This window comes from Tiliqua scincoides, chromosome 14 (assembly GCF_035046505.1).
Source record: "Tiliqua scincoides isolate rTilSci1 chromosome 14, rTilSci1.hap2, whole genome shotgun sequence".
Lineage (NCBI taxonomy): Eukaryota > Metazoa > Chordata > Lepidosauria > Squamata > Scincidae > Tiliqua > Tiliqua scincoides.
The window spans coordinates 13,810,811-13,827,048 of record NC_089834.1 but is presented as its reverse complement, the minus strand read 5'-3'; the positions used below and the strand labels follow the sequence as shown (position 1 = coordinate 13,827,048).

The 16,238-nt window shown below is 43.0% G+C and overlaps 1 protein-coding gene across 1 annotated transcript in view; it reads left to right on the top strand.

Moving 5' to 3' along the window:
* Window positions 1–16,238, top strand: part of KNTC1 (kinetochore associated 1) — a 44,239-nt gene that overhangs the window by 12,642 nt on the left and 15,359 nt on the right. The window contains exons 21-42 of the mRNA XM_066609628.1: window positions 1,440–1,583; window positions 2,069–2,125; window positions 2,224–2,325; window positions 2,624–2,734; window positions 2,991–3,134; window positions 3,216–3,314; window positions 3,434–3,537; window positions 3,716–3,821; window positions 4,011–4,145; window positions 4,602–4,724; window positions 5,439–5,508; window positions 5,614–5,681; window positions 6,841–7,124; window positions 7,438–7,610; window positions 7,835–7,932; window positions 8,537–8,678; window positions 9,698–9,754; window positions 10,180–10,348; window positions 11,714–11,822; window positions 12,054–12,182; window positions 14,899–15,015; window positions 15,808–15,917. Of these exons, the coding sequence (XP_066465725.1) occupies window positions 1,440–1,583; window positions 2,069–2,125; window positions 2,224–2,325; window positions 2,624–2,734; window positions 2,991–3,134; window positions 3,216–3,314; window positions 3,434–3,537; window positions 3,716–3,821; window positions 4,011–4,145; window positions 4,602–4,724; window positions 5,439–5,508; window positions 5,614–5,681; window positions 6,841–7,124; window positions 7,438–7,610; window positions 7,835–7,932; window positions 8,537–8,678; window positions 9,698–9,754; window positions 10,180–10,348; window positions 11,714–11,822; window positions 12,054–12,182; window positions 14,899–15,015; window positions 15,808–15,917 (2,651 nt within the window). The remainder of the gene's footprint in view (window positions 1–1,439; window positions 1,584–2,068; window positions 2,126–2,223; window positions 2,326–2,623; window positions 2,735–2,990; window positions 3,135–3,215; window positions 3,315–3,433; window positions 3,538–3,715; window positions 3,822–4,010; window positions 4,146–4,601; window positions 4,725–5,438; window positions 5,509–5,613; window positions 5,682–6,840; window positions 7,125–7,437; window positions 7,611–7,834; window positions 7,933–8,536; window positions 8,679–9,697; window positions 9,755–10,179; window positions 10,349–11,713; window positions 11,823–12,053; window positions 12,183–14,898; window positions 15,016–15,807; window positions 15,918–16,238) is intronic.

Here is a 16,238-nt window from a genome sequence, read left to right as displayed (position 1 = left end):
TGCCACCACCCTGTATGTGCCAGTGCCTCAGTTCAGGGACACTGAGACCCTCTAGGCTTAACTCTATCCCTTGCAGGCACTGAGCGCTTTCTCCAGTTAAAGCTTCAGTCCTCAAGTTACTAGACCTCAGTGAGCACTTGGTAGCTTGCTGAACAGCTAAGCAGGATTCTGAACCTTTATCCCCAACAGACAATGAAACAACTTGGTAAAAGAGATTTTAGTTTATTAAGTACGTCAGGTTACATAAGGCAGCAAATGCTAGAGGCATAAACGTCTAGGAAACATAGCAATAAAATAACAAAGCTAGCTGGCTATCTCTATTAATCCCTATCTCTCATCTGGGTCAGTTACTCTTGTAGATTTAGCTCCAGGCTACCTGTGAGGCCAGGTGCCCATGGTGGACAATTGGAGCTCACAGAGTGCAGGATGTTGCGCCCAAAAACTCTACCCAAGAGGAGCCGGACACACCCCTTGGGGCACTCATTAGTATACTTCTTACGCTAATAGTACTGAGGTGACTTTGTACTTATTTAGACTGTCCGATCAGAAACTTTTGAGGACAGAACCTTCTCAGAGTGGGTCTGGTTGCCAGCCCTCCTAGTTCTTACCTCTCCCAGCGGGAGATCCATAGCTGCGTTCCATTCCGCTTGATCAGGCGCCCCTCAGCCTACTGAGGTGTTAAACATTCCAATGGGTTATAATTCTTGTTGTTTACTCACATTCCTGCAGCTAGGAACTGCTAGCGCTTCTCTGTTACTGACTTTGTTTGGTTCAGGCTTCACATGCTAACCTAGGCCTAAACTCTACATATTCATGACAGTCGCTTAGCACCCAACTCAGTTGCCATTGAAAATACAGGGCGCAGAACTGCTGGGCAGTGCGGGCTCCTAGGGAGAGAGGCAGGGTTACACTGGAAAGGGAGGAGAGCCGTGTGGTCAGAGAAGGTTCTGTGTTCTGCTTTGACTTCTGAGCTGGAATGTTTGAATTCTAAGCTCTGCAAAATAACAGCAGAAGTGTGCTGTGTAATGGAACCTTTGGCTGATCATAGCTTAGATTTGAAGCCTAAATGTACGATGTCACTTCCAGCCATGACATCACTTCCAGGTTAAAGACGTTACTTCTAGCGGGTCCCAACAGATTGTCATTCTAAAAACTGGGTCCCGGTGCTAAAATGTATGAGAACCACTGTGACAGATAACTGTGTATTCTTTGCTTGTCTTTCTCTTCTCCCTTGCTCTTGTATGTCTTTTCTTAGATGGTGAGCTCAGAACTTTTTCACACTGTGTGAAGCAGCGCACACATGAATGGCCCTGTATAAAATAAATGCGTAAATGGCTGGTGCTCAGTATAACTAAACCACTTCTGACATTCACAAGCCTTTTATTCACTGCCACTGTTCTTGAACTTGAGGTTGTGACCTATTTTTGTTTCTTCTTCAGGCAGACTTCAAAGACAACTTTGGGATAGAAATGTTGGATGACCTGCTTGCTGCAATCCCTGTGAATGTCCCCCTCAAAGAATTGTGTCTGTGGTTTAAAAGCGTTATCATTCCTTTTGTAAGGCAGGCTGTACCTCAAGGGCAGGTAAGACCTAATCGTAGTCTTTATGTGGCCTTTGTTAGTGATCCCAAAGGATCTCCTCTATGGAGAACTCGTGCAAGGAAAGCGCCCTACAGGTAGACCACAGCTGCGATACAAGGACATCTGCAAGAGGGATCTGAAGGCCTTAGGAGTGGACCTCAACGGGTGGGGAAACCCTGGCCTCTGAGCGGCCCACTTGGAGGCAGGCTGTGCAGCATGGCCTTTCCCAGTTTGAAGAGACACTTGGCCAACAGTCTGAGGCAAAGAGGCAAAGAAGGAAGGCCCGTAGCCAGGGAGACAGACCAGGGACAGACTGCACTTGCCCCCAGTGTGGAAGGGATTGTCACTCCCGAATTGGCCTTTTCAGCCACACTAGGCGCTGTTCCAGAACCACCATTCAGAGCGCGATACCATAGTCTTTCAAGACTGAAGGTTCCCAACATGTTAGTGACTATCGGTAGACGGTTAACTTTAACCTTATGTTCCAGAAAAGAATAGCGGAGTGGCTTGAACGAGAAGCTCGAAACCTTGAGTTAACTGACAAGGTAAAGCGTAGTAATCTTTCTGGAAAAAAAAAATCTTGCAAATCTTTTTGTTTCCTCATTTTACCAGAATTAACACTCATATTTTGTCTTTCAAACAGGCAAATTGGCCTGAAAATGGACTTGAAATGGCGCAGGTCTTTTTCACTAGCAAAAATCCAGAGCAAATCGGATTAGCCTCTTCCTGGCATCTGGTTCCTTGGGTAAGGGCTCTTCTTCAGTGCAACCACACTTGGAAATGGGATGGGAGGAGTGTTGAATTTATTTATTGAAGTGATTTCTATTTCTCCAAATAATCCAATAACTCAAGGTGGCAAATTCTAGTAGTCTTCATGAAATGTAGTCTTCATTCAGTTCAACGTGGGACCCCATTGAAACTTCTCTGCATAGTTTTTGTTATTCTATTTCACAGCATTTCAAAGTGTACATCTCTTCCAGGTCAAACATATGGAAGGGGAACTGGGAACTAAAAAAAAATTTTCCCTTGTTTTTGTATTTCAGAATGACTGCCAGGAGGTCTGCCTTTTAACAAAATTGGTCAGCACTTTACGAGGTTTGGTAGACCTTTATAGGAAGTACAACTGCAGGCTGGCCCTCTGCGACTTTGAAAAGGTAACAAAAAAATCCCAGGATTCATACTGTGTTTGGGACACCTCCTTGTTACAAATAGCTTTGAGAACTAGTCTGTAGAGCTTGTGTAGCAGTTAAAATGTTGGACCCAGCCTGGGGAAGTCCCAGTTCCAATTTCCATTTGCCATAAAATTCATTTGAGCCAGTCCTGCTCTCCCAGCTTATTGTGGGAATAATCTTTGCTCTGTTTGGCTTATTTTGCTACAGAAACTGTTTTTTGTTTTTTTTAATCCTTCAGAAAAATGCCAATGCAATAGTGTTTCACATGTTCGATAAAGTCCTGGCACCAGAACTCATTCCAACAGTTTTAGAGAAGTATATTGAGCCTTACATGGAACATCATAGCCTACAAAAAGATGAAATTCTCTTGCAGTACATACAGGTACAGTCTCTCCCCCCTCCCCTCCAAAATCTTTACTGTAATTTAAGAACCTTGTTATAACTACTTCTAAAACCTGTTTAGGACTTGCTGGAACGGTACTGCACACGGTCAACCTCTGTCTTTGACACTACGTGGGAAGCTAAGGCTATTGCTATTGTGGGCTGCATGTCCAACATTGATGTGAGTATTATGGTCACAGTGGTCGCTGTGTTCTGAAATGCAGGATACGAAGCTCCTCCAGCACTGGACCAAGAGGCCCACGGCAGGACAGAGTCACAGGAGTTTTCTTTTCTTTGTAGCTGATCTTGGAAGGGGTGCTGGCGATAATGTATGGTGCTGTGGTTCCCTGGAGCCCTGCGGTGGAGCAATTGGTGCAACAATACCTGAACACAGAACATGTCAAGTGAGATAATGAACCACTCTCCCCCCCTCCACAGTATTGGGCTGTTAGGGTTGAAAACCATTGCTGTAGCTGTTTCAGCTCGGTCTTGAGCCGTTACTGCAGTTCAAGCAGCCCCCTAAACTGGGCTGCCAGCATGTCAAAGGGTGTCTTGTAAAAACCAGCAATTCTTCATCTGCAGAGTCAAACAGCTCCAGGAAGGTTACAAGCTGATGGAAATGAAGACACTTTTGCGGAGCTATGGCATAAGAGACATCAATCTTTTAAACGACAAGCAGATGATGCTGGTAGGAAAAAAGTCCCATCCATTTCAAGTGAACAGATATCTCAAGTGCTTGCACAGGGGCTGCAGCCTTCCTTGTATATGACTGCTTGGGTTCTGTGTCTTTAAAACATGTTATACACAAGAAAATATTCCCCTTGATAAATGTTTGTGTTGGATACATACAGGGTACTAATGCATGTCTCTTTTCCAGATGGTGGTAAAGTACATTCTTAAACAAGACACCCTGTCATCTTTGGAAGATGCCTTAAAAATAGTACACGCTTATATGTTGCCCACTGCCGAAGTCTATATTTGGAGGATTGTGAACCTTATTGATAAAAAGAAGGTGTGAACATATTCAAATGTATGTTTCTTAAACATTTTGTACAATGGGAACCACTGAATTAGGGCCTTAAAGGTCAAAATCCAGGGCTTTGAATTGTGCTAGGAAGCATCTTGGCAATTGGGGTCATTGTTACAGCAATGAGGTCACGTGCTCCCCAAGAGCGAATGTCCTTCCTCATGAGACTTCTCAGACCCCCTTTCTTCTTGCATGTAAGCAGACTCTAAAGACATACCTGTTAATGTTTCATGATCTGTTGTTTTTAAGGCTGTTTAGCCTGATACTGCTAACGTACCATTTTACTGCTTAAATGTTTTTAAAAGTAGGTTTACATGTTTGTAACTCAGTGTTTTTTTGCAAGCTCCTTTGCTTTTCTACAAAGTTTTGCTTTCAGAGTATAAACTTATCACACCTCAGAGCTGTACACAGAACTACTTCTATCCTGTGTGTGCCTTGCAGGGGGAAGACATCATGAGTTTATTAAAATCCCTGCCTCCTGAGGAAGCTGTGGAAATTGCAGAGAGAACATTGATATGTGGAAGATATAGGTTGGAGGAAGAAATGGACGACTCCGAAGAAGAGGTACCCACCTAGAAATGAACTGTGAGAGTACAGAGACATATAAGAGCCCCACTGGATCAGGCCCATCTAGTCCAGCTTCCTGGATCTCACAGTGGCCCACCAGTTGCCTTGGGGAACACACAAGGAGAGAGACAACAACTCAGGGAGCACACAGCATCTTGGAGCCACTCCCTTGCATCTGGCATTCTGAGGTTGCCTACTTCTAAAATCAGGAGGGTGCATGTACCCATTGTGGCTTGTAACCTGTGATGGACTTTTCTTCCAGAAATCTGTCTAATCCCCTCTGGCATCTAAGCCAGATGCCATCATCGCATCCTGTGGCAAAACGTTCCACTGACTAATTACACGCCGAGGAAAGAAACATTTTCTTTCTTCTCTCTTTTGCACCTTTTGTTTCCACTATATCCTTTTTGAGATGTGGCGACCAGAACTCTACACACTTCTCCAGGTGTGGCCTTACCATTGATTTGCACAATGGCATTATGATATTGTTTTGTTCTCAATCCTTTTTTAATTGATTGCATAAATTATTACCCAAGAGACAGGTCAAACAGCTGTCTTTTTCTGGTGCCGTAAGGAAGGTTGGCTGAATTATGTTTATAGCCAATAATTTTGAGGGCAACAAAGTTTCATTTTAACATTTAAACTTATTCTTCATATAACTGATACTGAAGTAGTCATTTTTTTCATTCTTCTCCATTCCCACACTGCCAGCTGAAGACAAAGTTGTGTGTGAAAAAGCTCTGTGTGGATATCATTAAATTCCTGCTCGGTATTCAGAAAGGTAAACCTTGCTTTGCTCATGTTTAGTTTTGGGATTGTTGTAAGCAAGTCAATAATTGCTCTTAATGCTCCCTTCTCCACTCCTACCCTTACTCTTTTAAATCAGAAAATCCCTTGAAGATGGAAGAGTATGAGTCAGACTTAAAATTATTCAGAGCTATTGCAGCCTTACAGGTAAGAGTTGTGTGGCTTTGAGAATGTTGGACAGAGATGTATTTATGTGATCTTGGTTGAGGTGAATGTAATTATGGGTGTATTTTACTGTAATATACAGGGCCGCCCTCATTATCCAAGGGGGTTCTATTCCAGGAACCTGTGGATAATAAAAATCCATGAATTTTGGGGCCCTGTAATCCTCCAGAGGCAAAGGGAGCTACCAAAGGTATTAGAAGGTATACTGAGGGCCAGGGAGGCCTCGCGCAGCTCCCCTCGCCTTTGGACGGTCCAAGTGGGTCTGACCCATATATTCAGAGATCTGCAGATACTGGAATATGTAGGTCCTGAATCCTTGGATAACGCAGGCCCACCTGTTTACACAAAACCATGAATGTATGTGTAACTAAAAATAAATCCTTTCACTTCCAAGTATGGGAAGGGCCATTCCTCAGTAATAATAGTACTTTTTATGTTAAATGGTCTGGATTTCTTGATTTTTTCCAGTTAAAGAATCTCTGGTAGTAAGGATGGGAAAAATTTCCTGCCTGATGCTCTAAGAATCAAGTTAAGACAGTGCTGGATTTGACAGGTCAATATTTTGAAGTCCTATGGAAATTATTCATTATATCTTACATGTGGGGTGTGTGTGTGTGTTTTGAAATTTTGAATGAACTATGAACAAACTGAGCTAGCAGATGTCAAAAACTTTTAAGGAATGCACACGGTTTCTATGGAAATAATAATAATAATAATAATAATAATAATAATACAGGTATTTATATACCGCCTTTCTTGGTCTTTATTCAAGACTTTATTCAAGGCGGTTTACATAGGCAGGCTTATTTAAATCCCCGTAGCGATTTTTACAATTGAAAGAAGGCTCTATCTTTCAAGAGCCACAACAATTCAGATGTTTTGTTCTGATCTGGCCTTCATCCTGGCCTCCATCCTCCCACGCTCAGAGCAGATGGAATAGCTTGGCTTCAGCTTGTCAGCTGCTTCAAGGTCGCATGGTGCTGGTGGCCTCGAACTGGCGACCTTGTGGATGTTATCTTCAGGCAAATGGAGGCTCTAGCCTCTAGACCAGACCTCCTGCCCAGATAGATGCTAAGCTATTCGGTTCCTTCATTTCTTATTTTCATTCTTATTTTGTCCATCCTCTTGCTTTCTTCTTCAGGAGAAATTTAATGTCTGCATTTCCATCAGAGACTACGAGGACCCGTCTTTTACGTGTCTTCTCTTAGAAGAGCATATCAAAGCCTACAAGGAAACCAGGAGGTCTAGAAAAACGCAAGATGAAGGCACCAGTTCAGAGGAAAGTGGCATCAAGACGCCATTGACTTACTCAAGACTTCGCCAACTGGCATTGCTTCTGCAGAGGACAGAGCAAGAAATGGGATCTGAGCTGGTGTTGAGAGAATTAGATGCTGGGAGAGTTGAAGAAGCACTAAAGATATGCAGGTTCAAATATTTTGTATTTGGGCTAATGTCATGTCATCCAGCATACAACTTAGTTTACATGCTTTATTATTCCTGTTCCTGATATGTCAAGGTGCAGTATAAAAGTTAAACACAGGTCCTGTACGTGGACTAATAATATAAGAATAAAGAAAATGATGTGTTGGGAAGGAAAGAAAAAGCGAGGCAGCATCAATCGGGATTAGTCAGTGTCCTTAATGTTTAATTATAAAAATTCTTGAATTGTTTAGGCTCCTTTTTAAGGCAGCTGTGTTTCTCTGCTCTCATTAATCCATTCCCTTTTTTTTTTCTTAAGAGATTCTTATGAACTTCACCAAAATGAACAATCAGGTCAACTGCTGTTTTCAGGCTGTCAGAAGCTCTGCTGCATGTTGGGCTCTGATACTCCGATGGTTGCCCCAGAAGGAGTAGATCTTCCAGCTGTGGTCAACAACATGGCATGCCAAACAGCTACTATCTGCAGTCGTGGTAATGGGTAGAAAATACACTCCTCCCTTGTTTGTCTCTTGGGGGGGGGAGGTGGGAAATATGGTCTCCATGGTTTTGCATGAATTGATTTCGGTGTTCTTAAATCGCTACTTTTAAAATGGTCAAACTAGAGAAATGGTAGTGCTCTCTTTTGGCTTTTTTTTTATTTTAAAGGATGTATCTTGTATTAAATAGGACTTAATCCATTACACTTTTTCTCACAGATCTCCTATTAGATGCAGTGGAGCTTTGTAAATACACTTCATTTGCTCATGAAATTTCTAGAAAGTGCCAAATTGAAGACTATGGCGTCATACCTGAGGTAATGCAGGGTTTACGGTGTCTTTACTCCTCCATTTTCAAAGCAAGATATCAAGGCAGTCTTTGTAATAAGACAAAGGGGATGTTGGGTAGGAGAAGTGTAAGTGAGTGTCTCTACATGGCTCTCACAATTCTTCAGCTGTTTCATCTGTTACAAACCCTGCCCGTTTATGGATTGCGAACAACAGCCAAGGGTTAGGATCCTGCTGGGAACTTTCACACCAGACTGCTTCATTGCTCTCTCTCACACCTTTACTGTAGCCATGTTTACAAGTTATATTAAATGTGTGCCTCTAAGGGAGACACCTGATGGTTAATCTTTGTGCGTGGGTAATTATTCACATGCTATATTACGTGTACACAAATGTACACTTCCGTATACGTGATCTGTATTTGCAAGGGGCCCAAGTCCCTGTGTGTGTTCCTAAAATGAATGTATGTACAATTATTCACGTGAAGACATGCTGGCGGACATGCACACAAGTGATTTCTAAGGGAAGCCTGAGTTCATAGTCTGCTGAAGAACCAGCAAGGCGGACCTTCCTTGCCCATTACATTCTTTCTGCTCACCTTCTCGTGACTTCTCCCCCCCCCCCCTTGTTTAGACAACATCTTCTGGAGCTGATGTAGACCCTTACACAGAGTGGACATTTGATGACTTTTTCAGGGAAGATGGGGCAGTTCTGGACTCACCCACTGTGCTGCCTGTTGTATATGAAGTTGCTTCTTCCATCGTGCCTGTTGCAGGTAACCTTTCTGCTTTTCTTGTTTTAATTTGTCGTATTCCATTTCTTGGCAAGCCAGTATTAACTACTTATAGAGATAACTTTGTCTCATTTCCCCTCCCCCATTTTCCCCTGCGTCTCATTAAATGCCATATAACTTCCTTCTGTTCTCGATCCAATATTTAGTGGATTGGATCCAAAGAACCACAAATGGAACAAAAGGATAATTAGCATTCTGAAAATATTATATGAGTAGGAGGCTCCTTCTGTGTGCAGAAAGGCACCTTTTTGGGATCCAGCCCAATCTCTGCACCTGTATTTAACCTGCACTGAACACTGAGTAGATCAGTCTCTTCTCCTGGCCCTTTCCGCTCCTCGTCTCTCTCCTTCTCTTAAAGAATCAAACTGGTGGCTTCAGACAGGGGCTTATGCTCAGCTGAGTATTATGAGATTCGCATGTCCATTTTGCCTCTAGCTAATCAAAGGCAATGTTATATCCTTTCATAAAACACAATAATGCAGGCATATGCAACAACAGTCCTGTTCAGAGCAAGGCAGAAGCTGCATAGGAACCAGAAGTATGGTCTGAAGTTGCATGATGCAGCAATCTTGACATACCTGGAGTTATGCAGATCTCCACTGAGTCAGTGCCTGGGTAAGAATCCTACATGCACTGCTTTCACGGCCATGGTAGAAGGACCATAGCTCAGGCATAGAGCACACCCGTTGGATGCTGAAGGTCCCAGATTTGGACGTAGCAGCATCTCCAGGTATGGCTGGGAAAGACCCTGCCCAAAAATCTGAAGAACTTCTGCCAATCAGAGCAGACAACATTGAGCTGGATGGACCAGGGGCCTGACTTGGTATAAGGCAGCTTCCTACGATGAAAGAAAGGCAGTATACAATCATAATACATACTTAGTTCTAATGACTTGGAAGAAAGGGAGATTTTAATGTTGGCCTTGCTGTCTCTGGGTCACCCTTCCTGGGAACATGCCCAGGAATCTTTGTACCATGTACGTATGTTTGCATCTCTTGCAGAATGGAAGACTTATCCTCTGGATTCGACCAGTTTGGCCTATTGTCCCTTTGTACAAGGTATTTCATGAGCAAATTGTTACAGCAATGGGAATGAAAGTGCATCTTTTAAGCAGGGACTTGAAAATTGACACTGCACTGGTCCAATCCGATGCTGTTTTGGGGGCACCATGTTTTAAGATGGACATTGATAAGCCAGAATGGGTTCAGAGGAGGGCAACTAAGATGGCAAGGGGTCTGCAGCTAAGCGGCTGCATACAATAAGATAATCTGTCTTTATTTGCAACATCATTGCTGGCTTCACTCTGGATCCAACTTAGATCTACCAAAGTTAGCTTTAACCGTTTGATTTGACAGCCTTTCAACTGGTAGCTAGCCAGAAGTTGCTCATAGTTTACCCAAGGCACCCTACAAATCATTCATTGTCTGTATAACACACACCTTAAGTTCTATAATCTGTAACTTAAGAAAAAAATTTATCCTAGGAAAGAATCTCTACGTGCCATGCACGACACCTGTCTCTGCTCTGCTGGACAGCCTACAAGAATGTAGTCAACTTGAGTTGTCCTTAGGGCTGATCAGCAACTCTTTTGGGGCCTTATTTCAGCACATGATGACAAACAACATGGATGTTTCCCTGGGTGAAAAGGTATGGGTCAAATCTGAGACAAGCCTACTGTAGTGAGGGCTGCTCTAGTCCTGTCTTCACAGCTTCACACAGGAGAGTTGGCAATTGTGCGTTTCAGCAATTGGTAGAAAAGAACTCGAATGACATGAGCTGTTGAGGAAAGAAGGGTGGGATCTGGAATTATATGCTCAAAAGTTCACAGTTCTGTAGCCTGAGAATTTGCAATTCTCAGCCTGGCGTTTGCAAACCAGGGGAGGGAGGGAGATATGAGCTGGTTTTGTCCTGCTTTACATGCACACACCACTAAATAATGAACACTTGTTGTTTCTGAGAATGGCTGAAGGTGCATGCTTGAATTAAGAATCTGGGCCACCTTTAGGGGAGGGGCCAGACCTCATATGTTTTAGACCACTAGTAATTATTCCTCAGGAACATCTTCATCTCTGATTATGAGATTTAGACATATAATAATAAGAAGGGCTCTTTGAACACATTGCTGCTTTTGCAGTTTAATGCTGTTTCTATTCATTTAAAGCAGGGGTGCCCAAACCCTGGCCCTGGGGCCACTTGCGGCCCTCAAGGTCTCTCAATGCGGCCCTCAGAGAGCTACCAGTCTCCAATGAGCCTCCGGTGACTTGTTGGAGGCCACATTGGCCGGATGCAACTGCTCTCAGCGTGAGGGCAACTGTTTGACCTCTCACATGAGCTGTGGGATGGGGGCTCCCTCCACTGCTTGCTGTTTCACATCTGTGATGCAGTAGTAGCAGAAAAGGAAAGGCCAGCCTTGCTTTGTGCAAGGCCTTTTATAGGCCTTGAGCTATTGCAAGACCTTCATTCATTCATATTTCATCTTTAATATATTCATTTATGTAAACATATGTAAATTTATTCAAATTTGAAATGTAAATTAATTCTCCCCCCCCCAGCCAAAGATGTGGCCCTCCTGCCAAAAATTTTGGACACCCCTGATTTAAAGTTACATTTTTCTGACACTTCCAACTGTGTGTGTGCGCTTGTGGTGTTCCTCTTGGGCTTTGCCCTAAATACTGTAAAGAGGGAAGCAGTGGTGGGAACACCAGAGGACTGGGAAGAGATGGTGATGATTTTTCCTCACTGCTGCAGCATCTCTTTGGGCTTGCTCACCATGAAGAGACAAGCTATTAATTGCTTTGTCCTGAATTGTTGCAGCTTGTTGGAATTCACCATCATGGTCATAAGATTGAAAGGCAGGGTACAGATCTCTGAAACAACTACAAAAGTGTTAATATTTACAATTATGGTGATTCTTGATAATCAGAACGTGTTACAAAAAAATCAGATGTTTGTGGTACAAATATTTGATTAGGAGTAAGCTGCGTACTGCAATTGTAAAATGTAGTATTCTCTGTCCTTCAGCTGCATGGCCAGGAAGTGTGCCACAATGCGAGAAGGTTTCTCTTGACAGCGATGCAGGGTTCTACTTCAATGATTAAAAGTATGGCGACGGCTCTGCTGCACAAGGTGAGCACTATAATACACCCCGTGACAAGGGGCAAAAGGGTTTTGAAAGCCAGGAAACCTCTCCCCCAAACCCTTGTGTAACTTTCAGTCATTCAGCAATTTTTGTGCTGAAGAACTTGGGGGGATAAAGCTTGATCTCTGACGTGACACCCTGCTTTTTAAAATCTTCTGCAGAAAATGGAAGTTTGAACGATTTGGAATATTTGTTTAAAATTTGGCTTGCTTCTTTAGGTTTTCAATAGTCGCCGGATAGATCACACCCTTGCACTGGGTTACTGCACCTTATTGCCCAAAGAAATTGTATACGAAAAGCTCTGGGACATCATCAATAAAGCATCACAAAATTACAGCAAGATTCTGGTAAGCCTTGGAGCTTTTCTCTCTGGGTCAATCAGAGGGCAGAGCCTTTCAACTGAACAGTTTCCTTTCTCAGCTGAGCTGTTGCTGGGCTCAGGCAGGCACCTCCTTAGTTGCTATAGTCACTTTCCAGGGACATTCCAGCCAAAGTTAACCTTTTATTCTCCTTCCTTCTGCTGCAGCCTGGTTCTGCTTGGCAAATGCTTGCAAAGCTGGTCTGTTTTTGGAAACACCAGGATGGGACCCTCCTTCCCAGGCTACAATTCAGTGCACCATTACTTCAGAATAACACCCATGGAAAGCAGTGGGTCTACTTCTGAGTAAAAAGGGTTGCAAATATCTCATCTCTCTGCTGTGAATTGAATTGCACACTCTCAGTTATGTGTTATAGGTTGTATGTTGTATGTAGAGCTTCTGGCTTAACACACCAGACACCTTAAAGGTGACTTTGATTCATGGTTCTCCTCATGTCCACCTTAAAGGTGGATTTGATTCATGGATCTCCTGCAGTGGTTCCCAACCTTTTTCACTTGCGTATCCCTTGGCAATAATAAATTGTACCCTTCATATTAGCAAAATGTTTGTAATAATACAAGCCCTCATCTCCTCTCTATGAAAACTCAGACTTCACGTATTCATCACAGTGTTTTCTCTTTTTATCTGTTTGAGGAACAGAAGACTCTGCCTTTGCACTGTTTTGCACCAGAAGTGTGCTGAGAAGTTCTGGGTGATTGATCACTTTCCATATTATGTTTCAGCTTTTTTGCTGTGCTGGTTTTCAATCACTGGTTCATAGATGAATTGATGACCAAAAACTAGCTATTGGTGGGGCTTTTACAGCCTGCTAGCTACCTCCCTTCCTGCCTTGCTGGTCCTTGCAAGGCATTCTGGAGCACGGCCTGCCTTTTTCTGCCATTCTTTCTCAAGTACCCCTAAAGGTCCTGTTGAGTGCCCCTGGGAGTACGTGAATACCAGGTTGGGAACCACTGTTCTACTGGTATGTAGTTTACAGTGCACTTACGCTGATAGTGTTTACAAAAAGGTGGTGAAGACCAGAATTTTAAAAAGAATAAAAATGTATCTTATGATCTTTTACTATGTTTTTAATAAATTAGAGACTACAGTTCTTAGGTAACAATTAGTGGTGGGTTATTTTTCAGGATCTGGCCTTGGGTAAAATCAGACAAAACTATAGTCAGACTCCCCCCCCTAACTATAGTCTGACACCCCCCTAAGTTTAACCCCTGACTTATCCAAGGGTCATAGAAAATTCCATGATTGTTGGCTCAAAACCTGCCCTCAACTTATCTGTGGGGTTGATTTATATGCGAGCGTTTGCAGTAGTTTTTTTTTCAGTTTGCAAACACTCCAGTGTTGCTTTTTAAAAAATTTCAGTTTTTAACAGTGAATGCTCTTGTATCTCTTAATTGTAGGAATTCCCAAGATCCAGTATCCCTTCACCAGTTGGTAGACAGCCTCAATTTGCTTTCTTTGCACCATTCATAATCCTTGTTCTTAGGGCTGAAAATATTTCAGTGGGGCTTAACTTTAAGCTCTTCAACCAGTAGTTATTTGAGAAAAGTTATTCAGGCTTCTTATTTTACATTAAAAAGTAGGCCCCCCCCCCAGCAAGTCATAGGAGCCAGAGACATATGGGGGGGGGGCCTCTGTCATGAATAAGTACATGTTAGGCCTAGGTTGGCATGTGAAGCCTGAACCAAACTAAGACAGTGTAACTGAGAAGTTGCTAGCAGTTCCCAGCTGCAGGAATGTGAGTAAATAAACAAAAGGATTTGTTGTCTCTCCTTTGCTGGCCAGGAAGGACAGATAACAAGAATTACAACCAACTGGAATGTTTAGCACCTTAGCAGACAGAGAGGCGCCTTATCAAGAGTGTTTGAGTGCAGCTGTGGATCTTCAGTTGGGAGGGGTAAGAACTATGAGAGGTTAGCAACCTTCAAGAAGGTTCTGTTCCTCAAGGGTTCTGATTGGACAGTCTAATAAGTATGAAGTCACCTCAGTACTATTAGCATAAGAAGTATAATAATGAGTGCCCAGGGGGTGTGAGGGGCCTTCTTGAACAGAGTTTTGGGTGTAACATCCTGCAAGCTGTGAGCTCTGTTGTCCATCATGGGCATCTGGCCCCATAGGTAGCCCTGGAGCTAAGAGATCTACAAGAGTAACTGACCCAGGTGAGAGAGAGGGATTAATAGAGATAGCCAGCTAGCTTTATTATTTTATTGCTGATGTGTTTCCTAGACATTTATGCCTCTAGCATTTGCTGCCTTATGTAACCTGATGTACTTAATAAACTAAAATCTCTTTTATCAAGTTGTTTCATTGTCTGCTGGGGACAAAGGTTCAGAATCCTGCCTAGCCATTCAGCAAGCTACCAAGTGCTCATTGAGGTCTAGTAACTTGAGGACTGAGGCTTTAATTGGAGAAAAAGCTCAGTGCCTGCAAGGGACAGAATTAAGCCTAGAGGGTCTCAGTGTCCCTGGACTGAGACACTGGCACATACAGGGTGGTGGCAGTACTACTGGGCGGGGGGTTTTAGGGTTCGAAAACCCTTGAGGGCTTTAGGGTTCAAAACCAAGAACCCTAAGCACCCAAACCACCACCCCCTTTGTTTACGACAGGCTCCTTCCAAAGAGTTTGGCTGCAATCATGTATCAGCAGTGTGTACTTTTTATACATTCATTTAATTTTCCCACAACAGGCAGTTAGTCTGGTTGGAGCACAATTTGCTAGTCACTATGAAGAGACAGAAAAGAAACAAGCATTTGAAGAATTAATTTCCGATGCTGAATGGGGCATCCAGCTTGGTAAACTTGGTGTATGTATTCCTCTTTTCTTACCTTGGAATTTGGAATATATAGGTAGTTGGCCTATAGAGCTATGTGTTAATGTGCACCTAATTATGATGGAAAGTCCCCACAGACTCTGCTGTCGCACAGTCTCCATTGCCATTAAGCTTCTGTTCTGCAATAAATCGTGGGATGTACTCATTTGTGGTGTTAGTGGGGCTGACCCAAGTCCTCCTGGTACCTGAACTGGCACACCAGATGCCAGCACCTTACTCAATTGTCTGATCTATCATTCCTTTCACTTCTTGGATTTGAAAAGGAACGGAAGCAAAGCGAATTATGAAACACGGAGGAGAAGAGATTTGTGGGCTAGAGTGTCTCTGACCACCTCCTCCACGCTTGTTCCACTTCATTCCCCTCTTCCTTTTTAAGAATTTGATGCATTCATGGAGGACCCAAGGCCTCCTAATGGTGACTAATAGTCATCATGGTTATGTGCTACTTTTTGGGATCAGTGGCAGTGTGCTCTTTGTGCCCAGCTGCCCAGGGAGCAACGGCAGAAGTATAACTTTCACTCAGAGGCTATCTGCTGGGACCACTGTAGGAAATGGGTCCCCTTGGGTCGGAGCCAGCAGGGCTTCTCTTGTGTTTTAATTGAGGGAACAGGAGGGGGAATGAGAGAGGCAATGGGCCAAGGTGGGCAACTGCCTTAGTTGGTCTCTTTTATGGGACCAACCCTGGTCATTAGCTGGCCTAATGGTCAGCAAGTCTGATGAAAGAATCCTTGTTAATTTTAAAATGGGCTCTTTGTTCCTCCATAGATCTCTTTCCAGAATGTATTCAGAATGCCGTCATTAAGGAAGAGAGAACTTCTGAGATCTTTGGTTCAGCACCCAAACGTGGATACGGCTCTCATATCAAAATTCTGCAAGTAAGAAAGCTCCATTTGGTGGCTGCAATAAAAATACAATTTTAGTGCATAATCAGATTTTTTTTTTTAAGTTTGGATTCAGATCGCTGACCCAAGTCTGTATCTTAAAAGTCAGGTGAATATGTCTCACCTGGGTCTTAGTGCTTTCCTTTTCCAAAGCTTCTGAGGAGAAAAAAAGAGGCATCCAAGATGGTATAAATGTGTATTATATTGATCAGTCTGTGAACTTTCCTCTTTATTATTTGTCTATATGCCAGTTAGTCTTGTGCCCGTTTTGCTTGTATCTATTGTATTTAATATATTAATTGATAACTTTTAGAT